The 26,946-nt window shown below is 50.6% G+C and overlaps 2 protein-coding genes across 9 annotated transcripts in view; one reads left to right on the forward strand and one right to left on the reverse strand.

Moving 5' to 3' along the window:
• The window catches only part of Mpp2 (MAGUK p55 scaffold protein 2), a 29,722-nt gene extending 20,308 nt beyond the window's left edge, over window positions 1-9,414 (forward strand). For all 5 annotated transcript variants that reach the window (XM_034506181.2, XM_034506183.2, XM_076935735.1 and 2 more), the window contains 10 exons: window positions 2,166-2,318; window positions 2,434-2,583; window positions 3,258-3,485; window positions 4,228-4,359; window positions 4,450-4,555; window positions 4,641-4,709; window positions 4,905-5,066; window positions 5,547-5,749; window positions 5,971-6,099; window positions 7,022-9,414. In XM_034506181.2, coding sequence (XP_034362072.1) covers window positions 2,166-2,318; window positions 2,434-2,583; window positions 3,258-3,485; window positions 4,228-4,359; window positions 4,450-4,555; window positions 4,641-4,709; window positions 4,905-5,066; window positions 5,547-5,749; window positions 5,971-6,099; window positions 7,022-7,198 — 1,509 coding nt within the window. In that variant the 3' untranslated portion in view covers window positions 7,199-9,414. The remainder of the gene's footprint in view (window positions 1-2,165; window positions 2,319-2,433; window positions 2,584-3,257; window positions 3,486-4,227; window positions 4,360-4,449; window positions 4,556-4,640; window positions 4,710-4,904; window positions 5,067-5,546; window positions 5,750-5,970; window positions 6,100-7,021) is intronic.
• Window positions 9,415-11,609: 2,195 nt separating this feature from the next.
• Cd300lg (CD300 molecule like family member g) lies at window positions 11,610-25,613 on the reverse strand. Of its 4 annotated transcripts, none has more exons than XM_034506247.2 (8): window positions 25,488-25,613; window positions 23,641-23,973; window positions 20,713-20,844; window positions 19,805-19,886; window positions 18,180-18,292; window positions 16,514-16,566; window positions 13,444-13,563; window positions 11,610-12,960 (listed from the first exon to the last, which is right to left on the reverse strand). In XM_034506247.2, exons 1-8 carry the CDS (start codon window positions 25,528-25,530, stop codon window positions 12,850-12,852), a joined length of 987 nt encoding a protein of 328 aa, XP_034362138.1. In that variant the 5' UTR covers window positions 25,531-25,613; the 3' UTR covers window positions 11,610-12,849. The 4 variants fall into 4 exon arrangements, with proteins under 4 accessions (XP_034362138.1, XP_034362137.1, XP_076791853.1 ...); XM_034506246.2 differs by having other exon boundaries at window positions 19,805-20,138; XM_076935738.1 differs by lacking the exon at window positions 20,713-20,844 and having other exon boundaries at window positions 19,805-20,138.
• Window positions 25,614-26,946: the final 1,333 nt, after the last annotated feature.

Raw genomic sequence — 26,946 nt, forward strand, 5'->3', positions numbered from 1 at the left:
TGCTTTCATGAGGTGCAAAGACATACATGCTGGCAAAACACTCAGATACATAAAATAGAAAAATGTATAAAATATAATGGAGTCCATTATCATACACATACTTACACACACATACATACATGAATAAAACAGTTTTAAACCACCCAATTTTTCTGCTAAAGTATAGATAGTAGTTTAGGCTTTTCAGGCTATATAGTCTTTTACAACTTTTTAACTCTGCCATATAACATAAGAACTGCCTTAAGACAATATGAGGCAAGTGAGAAGGGTTGTATTTAAGTAAAACTATCAGTGGACCAAAATAATGTTCAATGACAATACTCAGAAGGGAGGAGACAGGGTTGGAGGGACAGAGGAGGGAAATCTCTCTCTCTCTCTCTCTCTCTCTCTCTCTCTCTCTCTCTCTCTCTCTCTCTTTGTGTGTGTGTCTACATGGTTAACATGTTCGTGGGCACACATGTGTGGGAGCCCTCCTCCATTGCTGCCCATTGCTCGCTGAGGCAGGGAGGGTCTCTCAAGCCAGCCTAGGCCTCCTTCATCTGTGTGTCCTCTCTGGCCAGTCTGTTCTGAGGAGCCCTTGTCTCTTGTCTTTCAAGGCTGGGATGACAGGCCATCTGCTGCCAGCCCAGCATGCACATGGGCTCTGAGGATCCGAAACTCCAGTCTTTATGCCTGAGTGAGGAGGGCTTTAGTCTGAGCTAGCCCCCAGCCCAAGGAAAGCTCTCTCTCCCAGGAGAATGCCAATCAAAATGTGGAAGGTTGGCAGGTACTCTGTGCCGAGCAGCTTTGACAAGGATAACAGATTCAGGAAGGGTCATGAGTAAATGCCAGATCCCATGGGGAAGGATCGTTGGGGACCAGGACAGTCACACAGCCTTAAAGCGTGGGAGAGACACAGCCCCTCCATGTAAAACTCCTGCCAGATGCTTAACCAAGTCTAACTATTAAAAAAAAATCAGATTAATCCAGCTGTGGCCCACTGAGAACCACTGCCCAGACTCTTTAAAAGTCTGAAAACCATTGAGATGTTCTAGATTAAAGAAGAATAAACATACCCAATGACCAAAAGCAACATATGACCCTTAGTAGGGTCTTAGGTCAGAAAAATTAAATTATAAAGGATACTTTTAGGACAGTGATAAACATTGAGCACGGATTATTAGGTAATATTAGCATACCTAATTACGTTACACTTTTTTGTGTGTGCTGATGGCACAATGGTTTATGGAGCGAAGGGGGCTCGTGTACTCTGGGGTGAAGTGACTTTTGCCTCTGGCTATCTTTCACATGAACATCAGGGAAGACTTTGTGTCCCTTTAGATCTCAGAATGGCACTGCCGCATTACCCAGTGTAACCTTCCCATCAGCTGGGAATGGGATCTTTATTCCCTTTCAGATCCTCTTGTTCTGGAGTGTAGCAACACGCAGATGCAAGGCTTTCTTCTGGTTTCGTGTACATGTTTCTTTAAAAAGGTATTATGAAGCATGCAAGATGTGTATGTATGGGTGTGAATGTTATAGCTTGCACATAGGGGTCAGGGGTAGTTTTGTGGAGTCAGTTCTTGTCTCTCTTTCTACTTTTATGTGGGTTCCAGGGAACAAACTCAGGCTTGCAGGCCTTTGTGACAAGTGCCTTTACCTGACTCCAGGAATTATCCTCTGAGCTTCATGTGCATGTTACAACCTGCACACCTACACATGTGCATCTTGTCTCTTCCACATAAGAAGCACTGAGCCTGGAGACCCAGGTTCAAGTCTATGACCTTGGCAAAGTTGCCTTACCTCCATGGCTTTCTGATCTTGGACTACAAGGTGCATATGGTCTCATCCAACCATGATGGTGACCATGTGTACTTACATTATCTTGGGAGATGGGGACAGTTTGATGATCTTCGGTGACTCTGTATGTCAAGAGGATGGAAATAGAAGTCTGTCTTTGATTGTCCTGTCCATAAACTGAGTCTTAATAATCACTTGCTGGAGAAAGGAAAACAAAGTACACAGGAATATGAGTGTGTGTGTGTGTGTGTGTGTGTTTATGTCTTACAATAGTTGATGCAGGACCTAGATTGATGTTGTGAGTGGGAATTAGGGGCTTGGAGCCAGAGGAGTGTGGCATCTGGGGACTCCTGGGTGGCTTTATCTGTACTGCTTCCACACCCCAGGCTCACGAGCGGCTGGAGGAGACGAAGTTGGAGGCCGTTCGGGATAACAACCTGGAGCTGGTGCATGAGATCCTTCAGGACCTGGCAGAGCTGGCAGAACAGAGCAGCACAGCCGCAGAGCTGGCTCGCATCCTCCAGGAGCCCCACTTCCAGGTTCCAGGCTGCTGGCTTCTGGGGGTGTGGTGGGCGGCTTCCTAGTTGGAACCTGGTCCGGAAGCTGAGCACTGGGCATTTCTACATTGTCCCTTTTCTTCCTGTCCCTCTTAAGTCCCTCCTGGAGACACATGACTCGGTGGCCTCAAAGACCTATGAGACACCACCCCCGAGCCCAGGTCTGGATCCCACATTCAGCAACCAGCCAGTACCTCCTGATGCGGTGCGCATGGTGGGCATCCGAAAGACTGCGGGAGAACATCTGGTGAGGGCCAGAGGCTTGTGCGGGAGAGGGCACCGAGAATCGCCCATGGGAAAGGAGAAAGGGCGGGTGGGAGTTAAAGATGAAGACTAGGCCCAGGTTGGCTCTAGAGAGCACCTGCAGGACTTAGGAGCATGCAGCACACACACACACACACACACACACACACACACACACACACACATCCATACACCCATACATACACACACATACCATACATACACATGTGCATACTATACATATGGACACACACACACTATACACATACCATACACACACCATAAATATACACTACATACATACATCATAAATACACACTGTACACACATGTGCACCATACACACAAATATATATAGACACACTATACACACCACACACACACACACTATACATATGGAGACACACAATATACACATACCATACACACATAAATACCCCATAAGTACACACTACGCACACACACACCATTACCACATAAATGTACACACACACCACACACACACACAGACACACACACCCATTCTCCCTCAGGATCCTCTTCAGGCTGTGTCTATAAGACTTGAGACAACAGTAGAAGACTTTTTGAGTGGAGATGAGGGTGGGGACAGGAATGGAGGGGCCACTGGGAGCCCCGTTTGAAGACAGAGCTAGCCTTACTTTGCACGTTAATCCTTCAGGGTGTGACATTCCGAGTGGAGGGTGGTGAGCTGGTGATTGCCCGCATTCTGCACGGGGGCATGGTGGCTCAGCAAGGCCTGCTGCACGTTGGTGACATCATCAAGGAAGTGAATGGGCAGCCAGTGGGCAGCGATCCCCGGGCACTGCAGGAGCTCCTGCGCAGCGCCAGTGGCAGCGTCATCCTCAAGATCTTGCCCAGCTACCAGGAACCCCACCTGCCCCGACAGGTGGGCCTCTGCCTGAACCCCACCCAGCTCAGGCCCAAGGGATGGCCCCACCCAGCTGGAGGGACGGCCGAGCCTCTTAACCGAAGCTCTCAGGTCTCCCGATATTCACCTAAGGGAAAAGAGACGGCAGGAGCTCCAGGCAGGCGCCACTCATTATGCCACACAGCCTCCAAGTGTGACACATAGGCACACATTAACCTGTCTTACGCGTAGGCATTCACGCACATGTGCAAGGGACATGTGAGCTTTTGTGACTAGGAGGTTCTACCTGAGTGTGCAAGAGATTGTCTTGAGTGTCCTGAGTGTGCAAAGAGATGCAGATCACTGTGGTCTTTGCACCTTGTGTGTGTGCAAGAGCTCAGCCCGCACACCTGTGTAAGGTGGGGTTCTCACCTGCCCTGGTAGCTGCTTCCTCATTGGTGCGTTGGAGAGCTGTTCACCTCCTCCTTGGCTTTTGAACTCTGAGAGCTCTGTCCTCCTGGAGGATGGAAGGAAGAATATAGGATTAGGTGACCCCTACATGAGGTCGGCTTCCTCCCCACAACCCCTAGGCCGACCCAGCCTTGGGTAGTTTTCCAATTGCTCAATCTGAATCTCTTAGTTTCAGTTGCCCAGGAGAGTATCAGTAAGGCAGGGTAGGCAGGCCTGGAGGTGTCACCCCTCCAGGGAAAGGGAGTGGCTGGGAGGGGTTGGCCGTGTTCTCTGTTCCTTATGGTGACTCTTTCCAAATCCCTGGGCTCAGGTATTTGTTAAATGCCACTTCGATTATGACCCTGCCCGGGACAGTCTCATTCCCTGCAAGGAGGCAGGCCTGCGCTTCAACGCCGGGGACTTGCTCCAGATTGTAAACCAAGATGATGCCAATTGGTGGCAGGTGAGCCCGGGGCACTCCTGAAACATCTCCAAGTCTGGTTCAGGGAAGGGTCCTCTTACCCAGGTAGGTCTTTGGCTTGTGACATTTCAGGCATGCCATGTAGAAGGGGGCAGTGCCGGGCTCATTCCCAGCCAGTTGTTGGAGGAGAAGAGGAAAGCGTTTGTCAAGCGGGACCTGGAACTGACCCCCACCTCAGGTAGGAGTCCCTTTCTTAACCTCAGGCCCCGGTTTAAGACCTGGCATGGCCCAGTTTGCTTACTTACTTATTTCCTTGTGGCCAGGGACCCTATGTGGCAGCCTTTCAGGAAAGAAAAAGAAGCGAATGATGTATTTGACCACCAAGAATGCAGGTGGGTATTAGTTCTTGCCTCAGTTGTCTAACATGTGATGTGAGTTTACTCTGCCTCAGATACTGCCAGCCTTGCTCCTAGGCCTGCCCAGTTCCTTCCTGTTTCCCTGGCTGCTTTTACCCTTGATGCATTCTAACAGTCCCTCCCCTCCCACACGGGGCAGCCTGGTGAGCAGCTCCATCTCTCTGTCCCCAGAGTTTGACCGCCATGAGCTGCTCATTTATGAGGAGGTGGCCCGCATGCCCCCATTCCGCAGGAAAACCCTGGTGCTGATTGGCGCGCAGGGTGTGGGCCGGCGCAGCCTGAAAAATAAGCTCATTCTGTGGGACCCAGACCGCTACGGCACCACAGTGCCCTGTGAGTGGGGGCCGTGGAGCGGGAGGTGCGAGGGTGGATGTGTCCGGGGTGGGGCTGAGGGAAGGAGGGAATGGTCGAGGAAGGGTGCTGAGCAGCACTGAGAGCATCTTGAGGAACACCAGGTCAGGTGATTCCTTCGGGTGTGTAGTGTGCGCCCTCTATGGGTGGATGAGGGGAACTGCAGACTCGGGATACGGTGAAGGGGCTGGCTTTATATCAGGATTTTTACTTTCACAAAGTTGTTGTTGTTGTTTTTAAAGTGAGTGTCTACCTCGGGTCTGGCGAAACAGGGTCGTACTGTATGTGGTCTTACGGCAGATAGGGCATCCAGGTGATGGGACTGCAGGAGGTCGGGGTGGGGAGTCATTCCTGGAGGCTATGCCTTTAGGGCAGAGATCACGCAACCCCCGTGAAACCCACAGGTACCTGTTTTAGGTGAGGTGGCTTGTCTCACTAATTAGCTCTGCCTTCTCTTTCCAGACACATCCAGGAGGCCCAAGGACTCAGAACGGGAGGGGCAGGGCTACAGCTTTGTGTCTCGTGGGGAGATGGAGGCTGACATCCGTGCCGGGCGCTACCTGGAGCATGGCGAGTATGAGGGCAACCTGTATGGCACACGGATCGACTCCATCCGGGGCGTTGTTGCCTCTGGCAAGGTGTGCGTGCTGGATGTCAACCCGCAGGTACTTCCAGCCCTTCCCTTTCCTGTCACTTCCCAGGGCACCTAGATCTCCTTTAGTAGGTCACACAGCTGCCCTCTGCCGGCCACTTACTATTCTCAGGACGCAGGTCCCAGAACCCCAGGCAGCCCAAGCATCCACTCTTAGACGCCCATTCCATCACCCACACATCCTTCCTGTTCCCAGCACGCGTGAAGATGTGCACCCGCCCTCTTTTCCTGCAGGCGGTGAAGGTCCTGAGGACAGCTGAGTTTGTCCCTTATGTGGTGTTCATTGAGGCTCCTGACTATGAGACTCTGCGGGCCATGAACCGGGCTGCGCTGGAGAGCGGCGTGTCCACTAAGCAACTGACGGTGAGGGGCTCCGAGCTGCTGGGAAAGGGTTTGCTGGTGGTCTGGGGTGGTGGAGCTCAAGAGAGGTAGAAAGGGTAAGGCTGAGAGAACACAATGTCCAAAGACTCAGATGGAGCCAGGGACACAGAACTGCTTTCAGGCTATGTGGTGCACTCTGCAGAAAGTACTGGCCAGAGGAAGTCCTAGAAAGCCAGTGGAAGTTCTAGGGGACAGAGATGGCCAGGGGAAGTTTCTGGAGGAAACTTGGATTTTGACACAGCATCCCCCCAGGAATAGGGCTTGCCGAGCTCTGAGCTCCAGGCTCCCCTGCTCCATGCCTAGATTGGGCTTGCATCTTCTGATAACCTTGGCCACCATGGCCCTGGCAACAAATACAGCTAGGGCCTCTGGGACCCAGCTACTCTCAGCTTCATTAAGTCAGTTATCTAGTTCCTTCCCAGAGAGCTTCCCTACATCTGAGGTGGGAGTTAACTTGTTCTTTTGTGAGATTGTCTTGGTACCTGGTAAGTTCTGATGCCACCCCATAGCTACAGAAAGGGGCTTGGTCAGACAGCAGGGATCACTGGCCAGAGGCAGGCAGATCCCTGTGGAACCATCGACTCACTGTGACCTCTTAGTATCTGAGCATTGTGTGATTAGGGGGAGATAATTGACCCTCCCTTATGGAGCTGTAGTGAAGAGCCTGTGGGTGGCCAAATGGTTAGTGCCCAGCTTGTCATTTACAACACTGTTTCCTTCCTTCTATCCTCCCCCCCCCCCCAACTTCCATCCACTCACCCGGGTTGATCCAGGGGTGCAGCTAGGGGGTACAGGGGATCTGTATTACTGTGGCTGAACGTTGGGGTGAGGTAGGCAGGTTGAAGACTCCTCTAATGATGGAGCTGAGTTGGAGGCGCTGACCAAAGCCTCTTGTGTGGCACAGGAGGCAGATCTGAGGCGGACAGTGGAGGAGAGCAGCCGCATCCAGAGGGGCTATGGGCATTACTTCGACCTCAGCCTGGTCAACAGCAACCTGGAGAGGACCTTCCGTGAGCTCCAGACTGCCATGGAGAAGCTTCGCACGGAGCCTCAGTGGGTGCCTGTGAGCTGGGTGTACTGAGTCTTGCTCTGGACCTTGTTACTGCCTGGTCGGGAATCCAACTTCCTCTCCACCTGTGATACTCCCCCATTCTGCTAATGGTCTTCATCCCCCATCTCTGGTTTTCCCTGGACCACAGTTCCCAGCAGGGGCTGGCTTCAGTATAGAGGTGTGCACTGCCAGGGAGGTAGGTGTTCATGGGGTATCTCTGTACCCAGGTGCTGCCCACTCCCCATGTCTACTGGCCACCAGACATCCTATTCTAAGGACCATGCTGTGTCCAGGAACGTCTCAGATCACTCCTGTAATTCTCAGTCCAGGGAAGAGCAGAGTTGCTTGGGGCCTTGTGGTCAGTAGGTCTGTGACCCTGTCAGCCTTTTCTCCTCTGGACTGGCTACAACCACCCTGTTCCCTGGCCCCTCCCACCCCTTACTATAGTCCTAGAAACAGGTTTGGGCTGTTCTTATATGGCCAGGTACTCAGACCACTGGCAGCTAGGCAGACCCAGGTAATGGTGCCAGTCTGGGCCATTGTAGAGGCTGGGGGCACCCCATCATGAGCCAGTTGCTGTAGCTGGCGGTACAGGCCTCAGCTCCCTGAGGAGCAAACATAGTCTGGTCCCTTCCTTATTCCAAGCTTCTCACTGCCAAAGTCTCTCCACAGACTTTCTCAATGTGTCCCTCTTTTGTAAGCCCTGCCCCTTAAACTTACAGCTGGCCGGTGGCAATAGGCTTAGCCCAGGTTGGGAATAGGGCCTAGAAAGCTGAACCCCCTATTGTTGGGACCAAAAGTACCCCAGGCTCCACAGCCCACAGCAGGTTCCATTCACTTCAGGCTTCTGTCTGGATGGATCTAGGTGACCCGCTGGCATCAGGGCTTAGGAGGGGTGGGGAGACTGTGAGTAGGGGCTTGGAGACAGGTTAGCTTTAGTGACACTTGCCACACAACTCTGGGGGTGCCATTGGCACTGCGGGTGGGCAGCCTGCGGCTCTGCCTGCCGTGGTGCTGGTCTGTGTTTCTGGCCTTGGTGTGTGCCTGTGTTGCACATGCATATGCACACATTTGGTTTAGTTGGAGGGGAGGCAGAGGATTGCCTTCTCTTAGAGGTGGCTCTTTGAGGTTCCCTTATGGGTGCCCCACAACTCCACCATTTCTTACAAACCCCCATCCCAGATTCCAGAGCCCGGATCTTCCTCCACTCTCCCATCTTCCCTTATCTGAAGTACCATCCTTTAGCCCTTGGGGAGGGTGATTTTGTAAAATAGAATAATCCTAAGAACCCCATCCTTGACATCTGGAGACATTTCATTCCTCATTCTTGAGGGGCCCCATGTCCTCAGCCCTGTGCCTCCCAGTTCTCCTGAGCGTCAGTCTTTGCTGCACTGTCAGCCCAAGCTTGTCCCTGAACCACTGTGCCCATTTCCTAGGGAAGGGGAGGGAGGGAGAATAGACAGAATATTTATTACAAATACTAGAAATATATTTATTATATTAGGAATCTCATTTGCATTGGCGTCAGATGTGCAGATGAGACTAGAAGTGGGCCCGCCCACTGCTCATTTGCATACCTCTATCACCTACATGGTTTTCCTTTAGTCAATCAACATCCTTTCCTTTAGTTCAATATCTTGCTGCGACCCTGACCCTTACTTAGCCAAAGGGGACTGACCTGCTTCTTTCTTCCCCTGGAGGATGAGCGCAGGGTCAGAGAAGCATTTATGATAGCCCCTGATCCCCCTTGATTAACCCACAAAGCCCCTCAACCAAAAGACCATGGCCTCTGATGGAGATCTGTCGGGCACCATGCTGGAGAGTTAGTACTAGTTCTTCCCTGGATATCCAGTGTGGTATCAATCCCAACATCCTCCTCTCTAGTAATATACAAGGGCCCCTCCTCTCTGAACAGCCTCCTACCTCTCTCTTCCACCGAGCCTGGCTCTACAACCCATCCAAGCACTGGCCTGGAGGGAACAGAGGCTGTGGGCCTCCTCAGCTCACCCCGCCCAGGGCTGGGTTAGAACATGTTTGTGCCCACCAAGCTAGCTCTGTGACTCTGTCCTCCCTCCCTCCCACCATGGCCTCTTGTATTTGGGGACCTCAGGAGGAGGACCCTGCTGCCCTCGCCATGGTCCACACTCAGTCCCCGCCCGTTGCAGTCCCTCTGTTTCCCCCCACCCCTAGCCATCTAATTTTTATGTTTTTCTTTCTTTTCCTTTGATTAAACGTGACACCAAGTGTTTCTGGCTCTGTTTGTCTTTGGTTGGGGTTGAGGAGATGGTTTTGGGAGAAGGCTAAGGTTAGAAAATACAGCATAAATTATTCCAGAATGGAAGATGGACTGACATGCATCTGGGTGTCTACTATGGCAACTTCTTCCTTCTATCTTCAGATGAGGCGCCTAAGTGCTTCTGCCTGGGAGCTGGTGAGTATTGGGGGACCATGGACTCAGGGACTTCATGATCAATCTACATGACTCCACCTGGGACTTGTGTAGCCTTTGGCAGACACCCCTACCTCCCAAGACCTTGGCCCTGTGCTCTGTGCAAGCATCACAGTTTCTCAGTGATAATGCTCGCCCCAGGGCAGGAGAAGACACCAAAACATTAGTCTTTTGATCCGCAGAACAACCCCACCCCCCTCCAGAGTGTATGTGGTTCAGGGGATCCATGTTCCTCCCCACCTGGAGTTCTTCAGGAGAGGATGGTGACACGCCACCCTACCATTAGCACCACAGAGTCTCTGAAGCCACTTGTACAGCAGAACCTAGTCCCCAGCCCCAGGATACTGAATGGAAGTCTGGGAAATGTAGTCTTCCTCTGTGCTCTGGATGAGTGAGCAGCAAGCAGCAGATCTCTGCCGCTCAGCATGGACTGAGGGAGGAGGGTTGTTTAAGAAGCTCCCCAGGTGACACAAATGTGTGACCAGGTTTGCCAGCCACTGTTAATCTCCCCCAAGACACACACACACACACACACTTCTTTTTAGCTTCCAGTCAGTATCAAAATAGTTTCCTAAATCAAAGACAGATAATCTAAAATAAGTTATTACCCTCCCCACCTCCTTTTTTGAGACAGGATCTTTACATAGCCCTGGCTGTCCTAGAACTCATTATGTAGACCAGGCTGACCTCTAACTCACAGAGATCCACCTGCTTCTACATCATAGGATTAAAGGCATGTGCCATGACACCTGACCTTTTTCATTATTAGTTTTTGTTGGTTTTAAATTAGCTTCTTAAAAATACAATTTAAAAATTCGACACGTAGCAAGTGTGCTGTTTTACAGGGGATTCTTGTCCACCTGTCACTCTTTTTTTTTTTTAATTTATTTTAAAACTTTTATGTATATGAGTACATTGTCACTGTCTTCAGACACACCAGAAGAGGGCATCGGATCCCATTTCAGATGGTTGTGAGCCACCATGAAGTTGCTGGGAATTGAACTCAGGGAGAGCAGTCATTGCTCTTAACCACTGAGCCATCTCTCCAGGCTCTGTCAGTTCCTCTTAAATACCACTAAGCTGTAATTTATATTGTGTTTGGAGGCAGCGTCTCATCGTGCAGCACAGACTAGCCTAGAACTTGGAATTCTTCTACCACAGCCTCCTAAATATTGGGATTTCAGGTGTGGGCTACTCCATCAGAAAATCTGCGTGGATTACCTCTTTTGGGTGTACCCTGCTGTTTGACTGCCTGAGGGCACTGCTTATCCTAATTGTCAATGTGCTAATGTATGCATGGTCTGTGTGCTTTAGATACAGTCTCTCTCTCTCTCTCTCTCTCTCTCTCTCTCTCTCTCTCTCTCTCCCTCTTCTCCTTTTCTCTCTCTTCCTTTTCTTCTCCTTCTCTCTTCCTCTTCTTCTTCCTCTCTCTCTCTCTCTCTCTCTCTCTCTCTCTCTCTCGTGTGTGTGTGTGTGTGTGTGTGTGTGTGTGTGCGCACACACACACACACTCTTGCCTATGTGAACCTCCATAGCCCAGAGGTCTATATCTGTGTCTTCCTTTAACTTTGAGATGGTTTTTTACTGAATCTAGAGATTGACATTTTGGCTAACGTGTTCCTGGGATTCACCATCCTCTCTTCACTCTAGTACTGGGGCTACAGACATACAAGGATGCTTTTCTGAGGGACCTGAATTCAGGTCCTTTTGCTTACACACCAAACACTTTACCTACCAGGTCATCCCTCCAGGAGAGAGTAGGAGAGGAGGAAGGGGGAGGCCAGCGGAGAAGCAAAGGGACTGGGGAAAGGTTACGAAAAGAAGAAACATTCTCTTCCTCAGGACCATATTTCCATGCATGCAAATCCTTCTAGAGATTTCCAATAGCAGTTAAAGCCCCTGTATAACGATTCACCCTGCAAATTTAACACAGCTAGTGGCAGAGAACTGGTTTGGTAAACTGGTAAACGGAGGCACACTTATATGCTGACATACTACACAGCTGGGAAAGTTTATTGTACAAAGTCTGTAGGGCATGGAGGGTTGCTTGTGATGAGAGCATGGGATGTGCAGTGTGCAGTGAGATGACCCCTCTGTAAATACAAGAGCATCTGCAAATACAAGAAGGCAAGGGGAGGATCCTGCAAGCTCAGTCAGAGCTGTCAACAGGGCTTGCTGAGGCTATATATGGTCCTAAAAACATCGTCCCTCCCTTCTCTTGTATTCTCCCTATACTTCTGTCTTATATTCCTGCCTTTCTCCCACTCAGCAGGCCTGGATTTAGTGTTCTCCTCTAGTAGGTAGAGTCTAATGTCTTTCTGCCCCCTCCCTCCTCCCTGCCCACTCTGGTTTTCCCCTCTTCCTCTCCTCCAGCCTCCAGACCCCATGCAGGAGTAACCCTTCTGGACAGGAATGATAAGGAGTCTTCTTCCAATGTCTTCCCAAAGCGAGGGATACAGGGCCTTGGGGAAGGAGAATGGGAAGACAGCTGATCCCTGGCTGCCTTGGGCTGGCTGTCACCATAGTGTGCCTGACCAGGGAGGCATCAGGAAGCTCCTCCTGGGACCATGGTGTCATGATCAGAGGTCTAGGGAGCATATAGGAGACCCCACAGTGAAGGAAGGAAGGAAGGAAGGAAGACTCTAGCTAAAAGGGGCTGAGAATCCATCAGGCCTAAGTGTGGGAAACGCTGGGTCACTTGTCAGAACTATGGAGTCCTGGGCCCTGACCTAGGGATTGTTTGGGTGAGTCTTGATGGGTCTGCAGAATTTTGTTTTAATTATTTTCTAAAGGGCCAGGATGCAGGTGTTTCATAGACACACATATGGTGTCTCCTCCATAGCACCTGATGTAGGAGAATTGGAGCGAGGCGAAGGTGGGATCTGCTGAGGATGGGAGGCAGGACTGCTAGGCTAGGTACCCATGCCCAGGGCATTTCCCGGAACACACACAAACTCAGCCCTCATCTGTGGAGCTTGCCAGGCCCTGCTGAAGGCCTGCACCCAGTGACTCTTCCCGGGGACTAGGATATGCGGGGAGGTTCCAGCCTCTGGCTGGAATTGTTAAGTACCATCCTGGGCTCCAGGGTCCACAGACACTTCTCCATCTGGGGTATGCAAGGGAGGCGGAAGGAAGGTGGATAGAGCCATGAACTGTGAGTAGAGCCGGAGAATCCATGCGAACTCAGCCGTCCAGCTTTACAGTGCCTGACCGACCATGGGGCATTCTGCAGTTACACAGAGATGAACTCGGAGAAGGCCAGTTCCTCCGTAGACATTTGCAGGGGAGGTGGTGCCATGACGTCCATGGCGTCCAGGGAGCGGGCTGCCTCTTCCTCTGTAGACTGGAGAAATGACAGTGAGGTTGAAAAGTGGAGCCTGATGGTGAGGAGGTCTCGCTAGCTTTTCTAGTGCCATCCGCAGGGGGCGCTGCAGAGCCTCCCCAGCCCCGTCTCGTCTGTGTGTGGTGTAAGCTTTTTTTGAGACAAGGTCTCACCAGGTATCCTGGCTTTCCATCCCCCAGCTCTTCCCTTGGACCACAGACTCCCAGACATTACAAGCATAGGCCACCATGGCTGACTCAGCTGAGAGCTGTTTAAACGGACACCTAGTAAGCTATTAAAGGGTTTTCTGAACATGGAAAAGGAAACCATGAAATTTGGAGGTTGGCGAAATGGCGTAGGCGTATGGCTTTGCTAGGCTAGGTGAACCAATGCGGGAGGTTAGCTTCTGGGGAAGAGGATGCTGAGGAAAGAGCCCTCCCCGCCTTGTCCTTGCTATCGCAGAGGTGTCAGATGGTGTGGCTTGCAGAGCCCTTCTGTCCACACCTGGCTGAGGCTCTGTGACTCAGGAGAAGGCACAGCAGAAGGGTTGGGGTTTCTGAGACGTTCGGGAGACACGGCAAGGTCTACCGTCAAGTCTTCAGGGGTCCAGCCATTCCTCGGCGGCTGTAAGAGAGATTTGATCAGAACTCAGAACAGGCCGTTCTTGGCAGAATAGAAGGTCTAGAGTCAAGCCTGAAATAGCCAGAGAGAAAGGACACAGTTCTGTGGTCACACAATATACTACATGTGGACATTCCCTTGGCAAGCTGCAAACTCTCAGGAGCTTGGTTTCCTCAGTCATAAAATAAGAATACATGTTCCCCCCCTCTCAGGGTCATAATATCCAGATAACATTAAATTTAAAGGCAAGGCCTCTATATATAACCCTGACTGACTTGGAACTGGCTATGTAGACTAGGTTGGCCTTGAATTCACAGAGATCCATGTACTTCTTGGATACTGGGATTAGAGGCATGTGTCACCATACCTGGCTTGTTTTCTGAGACTGGGTCTCAGGAATCCTAGTGTGGCTTTGAACTCATGTAGCTAAAGATGACTTTGAACTTCTGATCCTCGTGTCTCTACTTCGTTGAGTGTTAGTGCTACAGCTTGTGCACCACCACACCCAGTTGCTGCTGACTTGCTTTGTGCAAGCATGCTACCAAGTAAGCTACAGTCAGTCCCCAAGTCTCTAGGCAGCATCTCCCCGACCCAGTGAACAAGTTTCTGGAATGGTTTGTTTTAATCATATTATCTCTTTGCTTGTAACCAGAGAGAGCAGCAGGCTGTCTGCTCTTTTTCATGGGCCTTAAAGATTCACCAAATACAAACCGCACAGGAGACATTTGCTCTGTGGCTATCCCATACTTAGGGATGAAGGCTGGTTTCTTTTCTGGAGTCTGGGGGATCAGCTTCGAGCAGCACACATGGCTGGATTGCTCCAACCCTTGCACTTCAATGCAGGCTATGCAGCCTCACAGGCCTTGGAGAGTTTGGTCTAGTTCTGATTTTCTCAGGCTGGGTTACTTGTGGGCATAGAATCCCTTCTCTGTGTCTCTGCTGCTGTGTCTACACAATGCAGAAAATAATACTGCCTGTCCTGATAGGAAGGACAGGGGATCAAGCACACACTGCCCTCCGCTACCTCTGTCTCTGTCACCCCAGGCACGCCTTGAATAGCAATCCTCTCTCCTCAGTCTCCGAGTGCTGGATGTCAGGTGTGGGCCACCACGCATGTCTAGTTCCATTGGCTCTTTTACAGGACTGGTGGCCCCTTCCTTCTTTGATGCAAATGTGTGCAAAGAAAATCCCCAACCCCTCCTATTCTTCCCCCTAGCTTCTGCCAAAGTCTAGAGAATGCCAAATAAATAAAGCAATAAATAAATGAATAAATAAATAAATAAATAAATAAATAAAATCAAGCTCCGCTGGCTATGTTCCGGTGGCTGTGGCCTCTGACCTTTGAGGAACCCATTTCTTTCCTTCCACTGAAAGGTGCTGCTACTCAGTGACCCTTTGCTCACTGCCCCGGGCTCTTTCTTGTTCCTATCTACCTCTGCAGGGGGAGCTCAGGTGCCCCAGGTTGGAAGCAGCCCTGCCCAGAGTAGTTGCAGTGGGGAGACAGCTCCCACTGTGGCTGGCTCCCTGAGCCCCAGTCCTTTCCTAATGAGCCCCTTTCCCAACATACAGCCAGAAGGCTGGGCTCAGAAGGTGACCTATGGTGACAGGCCTAGACACCGCACACCCTGCCCTCCCACCTCATGACTTTTCCCTCACTCCCCTTAGCCACTGTTGGCCTTGTCCCACTTCCTGAGACAAAAACAGCTGCTTCTTAAATCAAGGAAGAGCCCCCATTTCCACTGGGCCCTCCCCTCGAGGGTTTGGCTGGAGCCTTTTGTCCTTACTGGCGCCAGGAAAGACAATGATAGCCTCCACTTTCCTGACTCCATGTTTGCGGGAGTAGGAGTGGGAAGTAGCTGAGAGGATCTGGGGTAGGGCATCAGGCAAGGTGAGATGGGATTTTTGTTTCATGAATACAGTTCTGCAGCTATCTCCCTGAGGGGGGTGGGAGTGGACACTGGCTTGGGAAATTTTTTTCTTCCTTTGGAGCTCAGCAAAGGGTAGCCTTGGGCAGCTTTGTTCCCCAGGAAGATGGCACAGGAATCTCTGTACTGTCCCTCATCCCCCCAGGCTCCTTGAGGATGCCACTGAAAACTGGGACCTTGATCAGCTAAGCCAGCATATTCTCAGGACCACTGGAGGACCAGAAACAATGTTCTGAGCGATAAGGAGAGAGACATCTGGGGCTGGAGAGAGGGCTCAATGGTTAAGAGTACTAGCTTTTCTTACAGGAGACCTGGGTTTGGTTCCCAGCACCTGCATGATGGCTTACAACTGTCTGTGACTCCAGTTCCAGGGGACCCACACACTTTCCTGGCCTCCATAGACACCAGGCACAAATGTGGTATGGAGACACACATGCAGGCAGAATGATCATATATACATAAAACAAATCTTTAAAAAGAATTGAGAAGTCTGAGTGCTGCTGTGTGAGTTTGGATCAGACAATCGTACTCTATGGCCCTTAGTTTCTTTTGTAAACGTACATTGGAGTCATGTTTGAGGGACTCTAGAACTCTGATGTGTTGTGGGGTCCCTAGCCCCAGACCTGAAATGTTGGGTTGGAAGTAGAGCCTAGGAGATCGAATCTCCAACCCTGCTGCCAGGTGCGAGGGGCTCAGAGTTGACATCAATGCCAGACCCAGGATCCACAGGTCCCTTCTTGCTCCAATGTTGATGCCCCCTGATTCTAAATGCACTGGTAAGAGGTTATAGCCAGTTGGAAAGATGCCCGCGTAGTTCTCTGTGCCCCTGCCTGACACCAGACGGGAAGCAGGGTTGATGATGAAGACTGGATGTAGCTCACACCCTAAAAGTAGACTCCTGAGACTCCCACAGATTCCTTCAAGGCTGGGAGCAAACTCTGCCTCTGGGTGGGCACAGAGACGGGCCCCAAAGTCTGACCTCAGTCCCGCATGGGTTGATCTCAGACTTTGGCTTTCTGGGTTCTTACCGAGGTTTCAAGGTAGACCTTCTTGTTTTTCTGTGTCTGTGTGGCCAGCCAAACTGAAAGAGACCCAGAAAGAGACCCTTGAGGCCAGGAAGAACTTAAGCCCTTCTCAGAATGCACAGATTCGTGTCACTGGTGTATGAGGGCTTCCCAGAGAGAGCTGGGAGGCCCTGAAGCAGGGAGCCCTAACTCGGCCCTGTAGAAAGGAGCCGGCCTTTGGGATCTGTGTGAGCTAGGACATGATCGGGGAAACTGTGTTCACCTCTTGAATCTGAACACGCACAGGGGACATCGACAGCTTGGATCTTAACTGTCCCGTTGGATGCTTGGTCCCTAACTTGGCACTGTTGAGAAGTGGTAAAACTTTTAAGAGGTGGCATCTAGGGGAGGTCTTGGGCTATTGGGGCATGTATTTGGGCTATTGGGGCGTGTCTTTGAGGGGTCTGTGGGACTCTGTTTTCTTTTTACTTTCTAGCCATGAGGCAGGCAGTTTTGGTCTCACCACAATGTATCTTTTCAGAAGACCAAAGAAACAGCCAAGTCACATGGATCTACTTGGCCTGTGCCACCCAGCACAGAGGCCACACTTGTCACCCAGCACCAGAATGTGGTCCCTTGAAATTATACCTAAGCTTCCAAAGGCTCAACATGAGAAAAAGAATGTAGGGTGTGATCCTCAAGTTCCGCTGAGGTTTTGAGATGGGGTCCGGCTGTATTGCTCTGGCTGCTTGCTCTTAGGTTCCTGTCTCAACTGTTCCTCCTGCCTCCATCTGGGTAGCTGAGATTACAGGCTTACAACTGCAATGTCCCACTTTCATTCATGTTCTTATCACCACCACCACCACTACCACCACCACCACCACCACCACCACCACCACCACCACCACCACCACCACATATATAGTGTTCTGCCTACATGCATGCCTGCAGGCCAGAAAAGGACACAAGATCCTATTACAGATGGCTGTGAGCCACCATGTGGTTGTTGGGAACTGAACTCAGGACCCCGGGAAGAACATCCAGTGCTCTTAACCGCTGAGCCATCTCTCCAGCCCTCTTTAATGTCTGAAGATTAGTCCCATGTTGAATTGACATGACAGGTATGTTGAATTAAGTAAACTGTTTTGTTAAAATTAATCTTGCTAGCTCTTTTGTTCTGTTTGCTTCTTGTTTTCTTCCTTCCTTCCTTCCTATTATTTAGAGTCTCAGATATTCAGGCTGGTATTGAATTCACTATGTAAAGACCTTAAGCGCCTGACCTTCCTGCCTCCCCCTCCTAAGAGCTAGGAAGGCATTTGCTTCCATCATGGCTCTTTTTTAACCTTTTATGTCAGAAAACTCCCTCTCCCCATATTAATTGTTCTTTCTGGTGATGGCTTCTCATAGCTATGTTGGTTTTTTGTTTGCTTGTTTGGTTGGTTTGGTTTTTCAAGACAGGGTTTCTCTGTAGCCATGGCTGTCCTGGAACTCACTCTGTAGACCAGGCTGGCCTCGAACTCAGAAATCCACTTGCCTCTGCCTCCCAAGTGCTGGGATTAAAGGCGTGCGCCATTATGCCCAGTGAACAGTAAGGCTGTCAGACTCCTGAAGTCTGCTTGTCTTACCGAGAGTGATGACATAGCACAGGTATGCGTGAGCCTCCCCTCCCCTCTCCCCATCAATCACTTACCTTTATTTCTCCACCGGAGCATGTGGCTGCCAAAGGCAATTAGTCCTGCAGCCAGCAGCAGAGACAAGAGTACCAGGACTGGAGCCATCATGCGGACCATTGGGATGGACACACTGGAGGACAGACGGAAGGAGCCTGTTGGCTGTTTGTTACCAGATCAGCTACTTACATCCTTGAATCCCATGCATAAGCTGAGAAAGTCAACCTGAAATCTAAGTCAACCAGGCTAAGACTGCCAGGGTACTCAAACCCTAAATCCAGGCTTCCTGGGTTCAAACCCTGGTCTTAACACTTAAGGGACAGGTGACTTAACCTTCCAAACCACCAGTTCCACCTCCTGTGAAGCACAGGTGTGAGGACCAAACATGTTGGGAAGTTTAAGGTTCTTAGTACAAAGCCAGGTGAGGTTATACATGATTGTAATCCTTGCGTTTGGGAAGTGAAGGCAGGCAGGTTGGGAGTTAAGGGTCATCCTTGGCTACATAGGGAGCTGGGGGACAGCCTGAACTACAAAAGAGACCTATCTCAAGCTAAGTACTCCTCCCACTAAAAATGAATCTTAGTACAGTACCTGGCTACATCTGCTGCTAAATTATACAGTTTGCTAAGCAGAAACGGTCTCGTGCTGTGCTGGGCAAACTGGAGTGCTGGCATTGAGCCTAGGATCTCACACGTGTTGGGCAGGCACTCCGCCACAATTGAGCCTTATTTCTAGCCTTCTCTCTTAAATAAAAAAATTATTACTTCTAGTATGGAATGTATGACTGGGGGAGGGAGAGCGTGCCAGGGGGAGGGAGAGCATGCCAGAGTGCACATCCTGAGGTTAGAGAACAATTTCAGGCAGTCCATTCTCTTCCTCTGCCCTTTTGTGGGGTCTGGGGATTGAACTCAGATCACCAGGCTTGCATGGTAAGCGCCTTGCAAGCCTGGCACTACTTTCTTGTTTTTAGACAAGGTCTCATAAAGTTACCCAGCCTGGCCTTGAATTTGTGATCTTCTTATCCCAGCCTTCCGAGTAGTTGGAATTACAGACCTGCACGCCTACATCTGGCAAGAAGTAAGGAGACTCACCGGCCCGTGGGCGGGTGTCGCCAGCACCTGTCAGATGGCAGCACAGCGCTCTGATTCTGAGTCCAGTCAGGTCCCTAGTTTCCCAAGGAGAACAGAAGGCACCAGGGGCCAGTGTCTCAGAGCCCATCATTGTGTGCTGTGCCTGGGATGCAAAAGACCCCAGCCTCACAGGACGCTTTCAGCCTGGTCTGAACCTGCTAGCAGTGACCTGCAAGTCAGGAACTGGGAGCTAGATAGTGTCCCAGAACCCTTTGCTGGTGGCTGGGATCCAGCAGTGTGAAGAAACTCATGTAGCACAGGGCTCAGGACAAAGTAGACAGGGAAACCCTGGAGCTGGGGTGGCTTGAGCAGGAAGAAAGGTGAGTTCGGGGACCGAGGTGGCCCCTTCACCTCAGATGACCCTGTATGTCCAGGGCAGTAGGGCTGTCGTTTAAGAGTCCCCAGGATGGAAACGAGGTCTGAAATCCACCCTCTAAGCCAGAGGCCATGGCCAGAACAAGAGGATGAGTCTGTGTGTGGAGGGAAGAGAATGACCTTGGGTCCCCTGGACTCACCTGGGCTTGGAGATGCTGCTGGTTGCAGCCCTGGAGTCCTTTGTTGTGGTGAGGGGCAGCCAGATGACTGGGCGGGAGCTCCCTGCATGAGGAGAGGTCGCTGTGTGAGGAGACCTCCCTGCATATGGAGAGATTCCTGGGGGAACCTGGGAGGTTCCTGCAGATCGGGTTGGGGTTGCTGTGTGAGGAGAGTGCCCAGCATATGGAGAGATTCCTGAGGGACCCTGGGAAGTTCCTGTAGACCAGGCTGGGGCCGCCTCGGTGAATACAGGGGCTTTGACCCCTGTCTTCCCCTGTTTGGCCGTGACGACTGTCGGGTGGAGACCGGAAGAAGCTACAAGTCCAAAAGCAATGCTTCAGCACTTTCCCTGACCCTTGAGCCCCTCCCAGACTGACCTTTGAACATGAACCTTCCCAATCTCAGGACATCCTCAACTAAAACCCTCCCTGGGAATCAAGCAGAAGACGAGGTGAGACCCCTTTGAGCAAGAAGACCCAGGCCAGGTACATCTATGCATAAGCCAATTGTCTTTGAGAGGACCCTGCCCCCAAGACCCTGCTCTACACCACTCCATAGACACCGCCCTGATCCTCCTCTTAGTCCAGGCCAGGGTCACTCCCTCTCTGACCAAAGAGCAAGTCCTCCATGCTGCCCAGCACAGGCCTTCAGACTTTTACTCTTCAGCAAGACCTGATCTCCTTCAGCTGTCAAAGGCCCAGCAGGGAAAGGTGGCAAAGATGAGGCCGAGGTCTGGCTCACCCTGATCTTAGAGGAAGAGCCTTGAGCTCATTAGTAGCCACTTCCCATTTGATCCCGAACATTGTGGCTTGGTTTTGGGGAACATCTGGGTGGCCCTCACTGTGTAGTTTTTGGGATGGGGGAGGGGCAGGAAAAGGCATTGACTCACTCAGTTCTGGGAGCTGAGTCTGCCAGGCCTTTGCCTTGGGCTGCGGACTCCAGGTAGGTGTAAGAGGCTGGAAGGAGGGGGTGGGGGAAGAAGGACAGCAGGTGCCAGCAGGGACAGGACTGTCCCTTTTTCCTAGAGGAAAGGGAGAGGCTACTCTCAGGGGAGGCAGACATTGCTATAGTGGGCAGCTTTCCCCCACCCCCTCAGCAGAGGTGCCATTTTTGACTCTTCCCAGCTAATCAGAAGCCATACTGGGGGGTTCCAGAGGTTCCCAGGTCTTCCCCACCTGCTGTCCACATGGGTCTCTCATTGGAACACTGTGTGTCCCTTGCCCCAGCCTGCTCCCTTTATGCTCCCTTTGCACAGACACCTGTACACCTTTGATCCTGCCGCCTCTTGCTTGGGAGCAGGCGGTGTCCCCCAGCAGCCGTGAGCTGGGATGCCAGCTGTTTACTTAGTGTGTCTCTCAAGACCTTTGAGACTCAGACTTCAAGTCATCTTGTCAGAGTTACTCGTTTCCCTGCGTGGGACTCACCGAGCCACTCAGAGATGCCCTGTGTTCAGGGTCACCCTTTCTACCGCTGTGCCTTTGCCATGTTGTCTCCCTGTGAGACCATTCTCTTACATCTCTGCCTAAAGCTTCTCCCCCATCCCCTACCCCCACCCTGTTTTCCATTATCAGCTCAAAAGTTAAGCCCCGGTAATATGGAAGAGTTCACCTTTTCCTTTGTGTACCCCAATATCTTGCCTCCAGGGGAGGGAGTGCCCACTTTGATTAGACTATGGCTTTGCAGGGTGTCCTATGGTGCTGGGATTTCTTAAGAGCCAGCATCCCAGCATCTTTCTGACCACTCCCAGCCTGGTCATTTTGGGCTTGTCGTCTAGTCTCTGTCCTAAGGTGTGCCTGGCACATATTTTTTCCTAAGTAGCTGACAACATCTTCTGTAAATAAAGAACAGCTCTTACTTTGTGTGTTTCTAAGTTGCTATCCATTGCCTTGGGCCTCGGGAGATGAGGGACGGAGGAAGTGAGTGTACATGTACTCAGCCTCACTTGGCCCTGGAAGCAGCTGCTTCACTCTGGACCGTTAACTTTTCAGGAAATCTGGGAGCTGGTTGTCAAATGACTGGCAGGCAGAAATCGTGCTGCCAAAATAGAAACCCATAAACAGCCGGGCGGTGGTGGCGCACGCCTTTAATCCCAGCACTTGGGAGGCAGAGGCAGGCGGATTTCTGAGTTCGAGGCCAGCCTGGTCTACAGAGTGAGTTCCAGGACAGCCAGAGCTACACAGAGAAACCCTGTCTCGAAAAAACAAAAACAAAAAAGAAACCCATAAACAGTATAGATCCCAATGTCGTTAGCTATTGAAGAATCCTTCATCTCCTGTCCTTTCACGTGCTTGCTAAAGCAGAACATGCTTTCGCCTGTGTCTGCTTCAGTGAAATCACCTGTGTCTGCTTCAGTGCCATGTTCCTTCACAAGTTTGCCTCAGCCTTTCATCTGTGTCTGCTTTAGGAAAACACTCCTTCCCGTGTTTGCTCCAGCAAGCCAGTGTCCCCCGGGGCTGTGGGGCAGCCACTTACATAGCCCTCATCATTGTTAGTATAAACTGTCATTAGAAGCCAGCCAGCTCTGACTTGGGAGGATGAGAACACAGAGACGTGACTGAGAGCTGAGGGCAAGGACAGACACAAGAGTCTCAAAGCTTGAGCACACTAAGCTGGGTGTGGTGGCGTAGGACCTTCATCTCAGCACTCAGGGGGTAGAGACAGGTAGATCTCTGTAGCTCTAGCCCAGCCCGGGCTACATAGTGAGATACTATGTCTAAAAAGGAAAATAAAATAAAATAAAATAAAATAAAGACAATGGTAATCAAGCCATCTGTATAAGGGTAAAATAGACAAAAAAAAAAAAATCAAATAGAGACAGTGCTAATCAAAATTAGACAGTTTTGCACTGATGAGGGCCGGAGTTAATTGGAGAGCCTTTCAGATAACAACCCACTCACCGATGTTGTTTTATTGGTACAGCATTAGGAATGGAACCCTGGGTCTCACACATGCCAGGCTAATGCTCTGCCCTTGAGCCACACCCTGTCTCCATGAGGCTTTGCTATTACTGTTACTGTCCAGTTTGCTTCTATTTCCATGCATTGTAACAGAGACCCACTCACTGGCTCTGAGAACAGACCTGGGCTTAGGGTAGATCCTGGTCCCTAGGCCCATCTTTTTGAACAGAGGTAAAGGTGGCAGTGACCCGGGTTCGAATCCTGCCTGTTCTGCTTCCTCAACCTTAGGCCAGAAGCTGAGCATCTTGGAGTCTCTGTGCCCCATTTGTGAAGTGGACATATGGAGAGCTACCTAGCTCTCACAGACCCGAGACTGGGCTGCCTGTACTCTGGCCCCCTCTTGTCCTTTTCCTGGGTTCCCCCAGGATATAGAAAGTGAAAACAGTGTGCAGAGACCATCAGCATGGTGATGCCAGTGCATGGTTAGGGGACACTGTGGGCTGGGCCTGGGATGCAGCCATAGCTGGCCTGGCCTCGGGAGACTATGGGAATATTTGTGACACAGGTGACATGCAGGTCCTTCCTTGTCCCCTGCAATGGTCATCTTGTCCCCATCCCATGGTAGTCTCCCTTAACATGTGTAGGCCAAGAATGACAAGTATAGCTCCTTTTTGTTCTATGAGAACCTAACAGGCAGACTTGCCAGAGCAGAGGCACACTGAAGCTTCCTAAGTTGTCCCCAGTGCTCAGCAGGTGTCCCTACTGACTCCCCAAGTCCTGGAGAGGCCTTGTGAGGTTGGCACTGAGGTTGGTACCAAGACTGCCCCCTTCTGTAATGGGGAAGCTGAAACCATGGTTTAGATGCTCCTGCCCATCCCCCGCCCTGCCTTCCCGGCAGGGGGAAGAGAGTTGTCCATTACCTGGAAAGACAATGAGCGTGACCTCAAAAGACTCATCGAGGCCCAGTCTGTCAATCCCGCACCAGTACTTCCCTGAATCCTTCAGGGTAAGGTCCCTCATGGTCACGGTCATGGAGAGCTCTTGGGGGCTGTCTAGGATGGACATCATGCCTTGAGTCACCTCCTGGTCCTGACTTGTGTAGATAATGTCACTGCATCGGGGCAACAGAATGCCACCCTGCCGGCACCAATACTTCCTGTACCTCTCCATCTTCTTCTCATAGGTACACTCCAGGGACACAGTGTCACCTTCAAACCCACTGATCTCCTTTGGGCCCTTCAGGGCTTCATAACCTGAAAATGCAGCGTGAAAGGAAGATGGCATTTCCATGGATCCAAGCACCAGGCCCAGAACAGACGTTTCCATCCCATGGGGAGGAAGGGGACTTTCCTGTTAGAACATTTCGGGCACCCCATAAAACCCCAGGGTTTTCCCTTCCTCTGGGGAACCTTAGAACAAACGTGTCGTTTGAGAGACACAAGCCAGGCCGGCCAGATGGTTCAAGGGATAGAGGTGCTTGCTGCTAAGCCTGAGTTCAAACCTCCAGAAGGAGAGAACAGACTCCCAAAAGTTATACACTGACCCTCCTCAGGCGCACTACAGCATTCATGTGCGAATGCACGCTCATATGTGTGCACACACACGATAAACACATGGAACAACAACAACAAAAAAAAAACCTAAAAATAGTATGAGTTAATTTTATATATTATTGAGGGAAAACCAAGCAAATGCGGTCAATTGAGCAACTCGTGTCTGTTCTAAGATGCATTCTGATGAGCCCGGCCTGGTGGGCGCTCTTCAGATACCAGCTGCGTAGAATCAGAGTAAGTTCAAGGCCAGTCTTTCTGAAGCATACAATGGGAAGAGGGGTGGGGATATAGCTTAGTGGCAAAGCACCCATTTAGCATGCTCAAGGGCCAAGGTTCCACCCCTCCTCCAAGCATGGCCAAAAAAAAAAAAAAAAAAAAAAAAAAGATAAAAATTACAAAAGTAAAGAGAGCTTCCCTGATAAAAATTATAAAAGTAAAGAAAGCTTCCCTGTAGGTGACAGTCAGTTACAGTTCAACCCTTGGCCCTCTTGCAGTGGATGCACATGTTATAAATATGTATGCACGTATGTATGTATGTATGTGTATGTATGTGTGTATATATATATATTATATACATACATATACCACACATACTCTCTCTCTCACGCACACGCACACACACACACACACACACACACGCACACACACACGCTCAGCAGTAATAGATCTTTCAGTGAAAACCCAATAACCTGATTTCGACCCCTCCTAAGTGGAAGGAGAGAACCCAAAAGTTTGTACTCTGACCTTTCACACACATACTCCCTCTCTCCCTCCTCTTCTTTCTCTCTTACACACACACACAAACACACACACACACACACACACACACACACACTCTAATAAGATTAAAAAGTAAAGCAAGAAAAGAATTAAAGCAAAGAAAGAAAAGGCAAACTGAGTAGGAAGCCAACAAAGATGGCTGAGCTAACAGGTTAAGTGGATGCGTGCCGCTGCCCCGGGGTCAGAGGGGCTCTGCTCCATTGACACCTGCAGAGCCAGGGAACCCAAGAGAGAAAGACCCTGGGTCCGAGCACAAAAGCAGCAAGTGCTGGGCTCAGGGCTGCTGGACTGAAGACGGGTTGTCTGGAGTGAAATAGGGAGCTATTCCATCTCCTCATGGTGTGGGGGGGAAAGAGTAACTACAGACCACAAGAGCGAGCTCAAGCCTGCATCTGTACGCCCCCCCAATCCCTGCCACCTCCGTCCCCCCTCACCTGGGAGCACCAGGCAGCCCCACAGCAGCACTAGAGGCCTCATGCTGGGTGCTGGACACTGCAGATGCCTGCAATGGGAAGCTCTTCTGAGCCTTAGCTTCTGCCAGGGTGGAAGGAGCCAGGAAGGGAGGGGTGGGGCGGGTCACCGTGTCCAGCTCCGCCTTGGAGGTCCTTCTGCTTTTTTCTTTACTCTGTTTCCCCTGCTACCCAGTGCCAGTTACCACAGCCTGCAGACCCATCCAAATTCCAGCCCCTACTTAGCCTTAATCTGTGACTTGTCAGTGTAATTCGGGAGTCTCAGGCTCTGACGGGAAAAACTTGTGTCATGGCCTTTGGGAAGATCTGATATATTGTTTTGCCTTCTATTAAGAATTCCCAGAGGTGTGTATAACCTGACACTGTTACTATAAAAATCACACATAAACTCTGGAGCAGTTATTGCTGACATTCCCAAATACTTCACTTTTGGGGAAGTTATTAGTTTTTTGACCTGCCCTTGGATCTGGGTATTAAAGTACTAAAAATGGAAGCATATTTTTTTACTAGAAAATCACTGAAAATATGTTTAAAACTATTTCCCTATTTTTAGTATTTTAATTTAAGCTTTTTTTTTCATTTTATTTATTTCTTATGGGCATGAATGTTTTGCCTGCATACATCTGTGCATTATGTGTGCGCAGTTCTCACAGCGGCCAGAAGAGGGCGCTGGATTTCCTGATGCTGAAGTTACAGGTGACTATGAGCCACCATGTGAGTGCTGGGAATGGAACCAGGGTCCTGGAAGAACAACCTGTGCTCTTAAGCGCTGAGCCACCTCTCCAGCACTCTATTTTTAGCTTATTAGAACTTGAAAATTATATATTTCCGAGGACTACTTTGTAGCATCCACCTTCAACCTTTTCATGGAGCCCAGGAATCCAACTGAGGTGACCAGGCTTGTATGGCAAGAACCTTTTACCCTCTGAGCCATCTTGTAGGCCCTTGTTTATTTTAAACGCATGAATTTGTTTCATATGCATATGAGCCATTATTTAGAGAGAGAGAGAGAGAGAGAGAGAGAGAGAGAGAGAGAGAGAGAGAGAGAGAGAGAGAGAGAGAGAGAGAGAGAGATCTGAAAGCTTCTTCACACTGCTGAAGTGGACAGGGTTTAAAAAAAATTGAAAGACCATGATGCAAGCCTTCAGAACATCATCTCATTGTCTGGGATGCAGTACCGCCATTGGCCACCGGGCGGCGGCGCAGGCAGGGCTGAGCTGAGCTGAGCTGAGCTCAGCGGGAGCCTTGGGCCAGCTGCTTTGAAAGGCGGGTCCCCTGAATTGTGGGCTTTGTGTGGCTGGGCACTTGCAAAAGTTAATCAGTGGCTTGTTTCCTCTTCGCAGACTTGCTTATTCCTTCAAGGGAACAGAACAAACACGCACGCTAGCGGGAGCTCTGAGCCATTTTCTAAAATAGCTGTCTT

Source organism: Arvicanthis niloticus, chromosome 6, assembly GCF_011762505.2.
Source record: "Arvicanthis niloticus isolate mArvNil1 chromosome 6, mArvNil1.pat.X, whole genome shotgun sequence".
NCBI classification, from domain to species: domain Eukaryota; kingdom Metazoa; phylum Chordata; class Mammalia; order Rodentia; family Muridae; genus Arvicanthis; species Arvicanthis niloticus.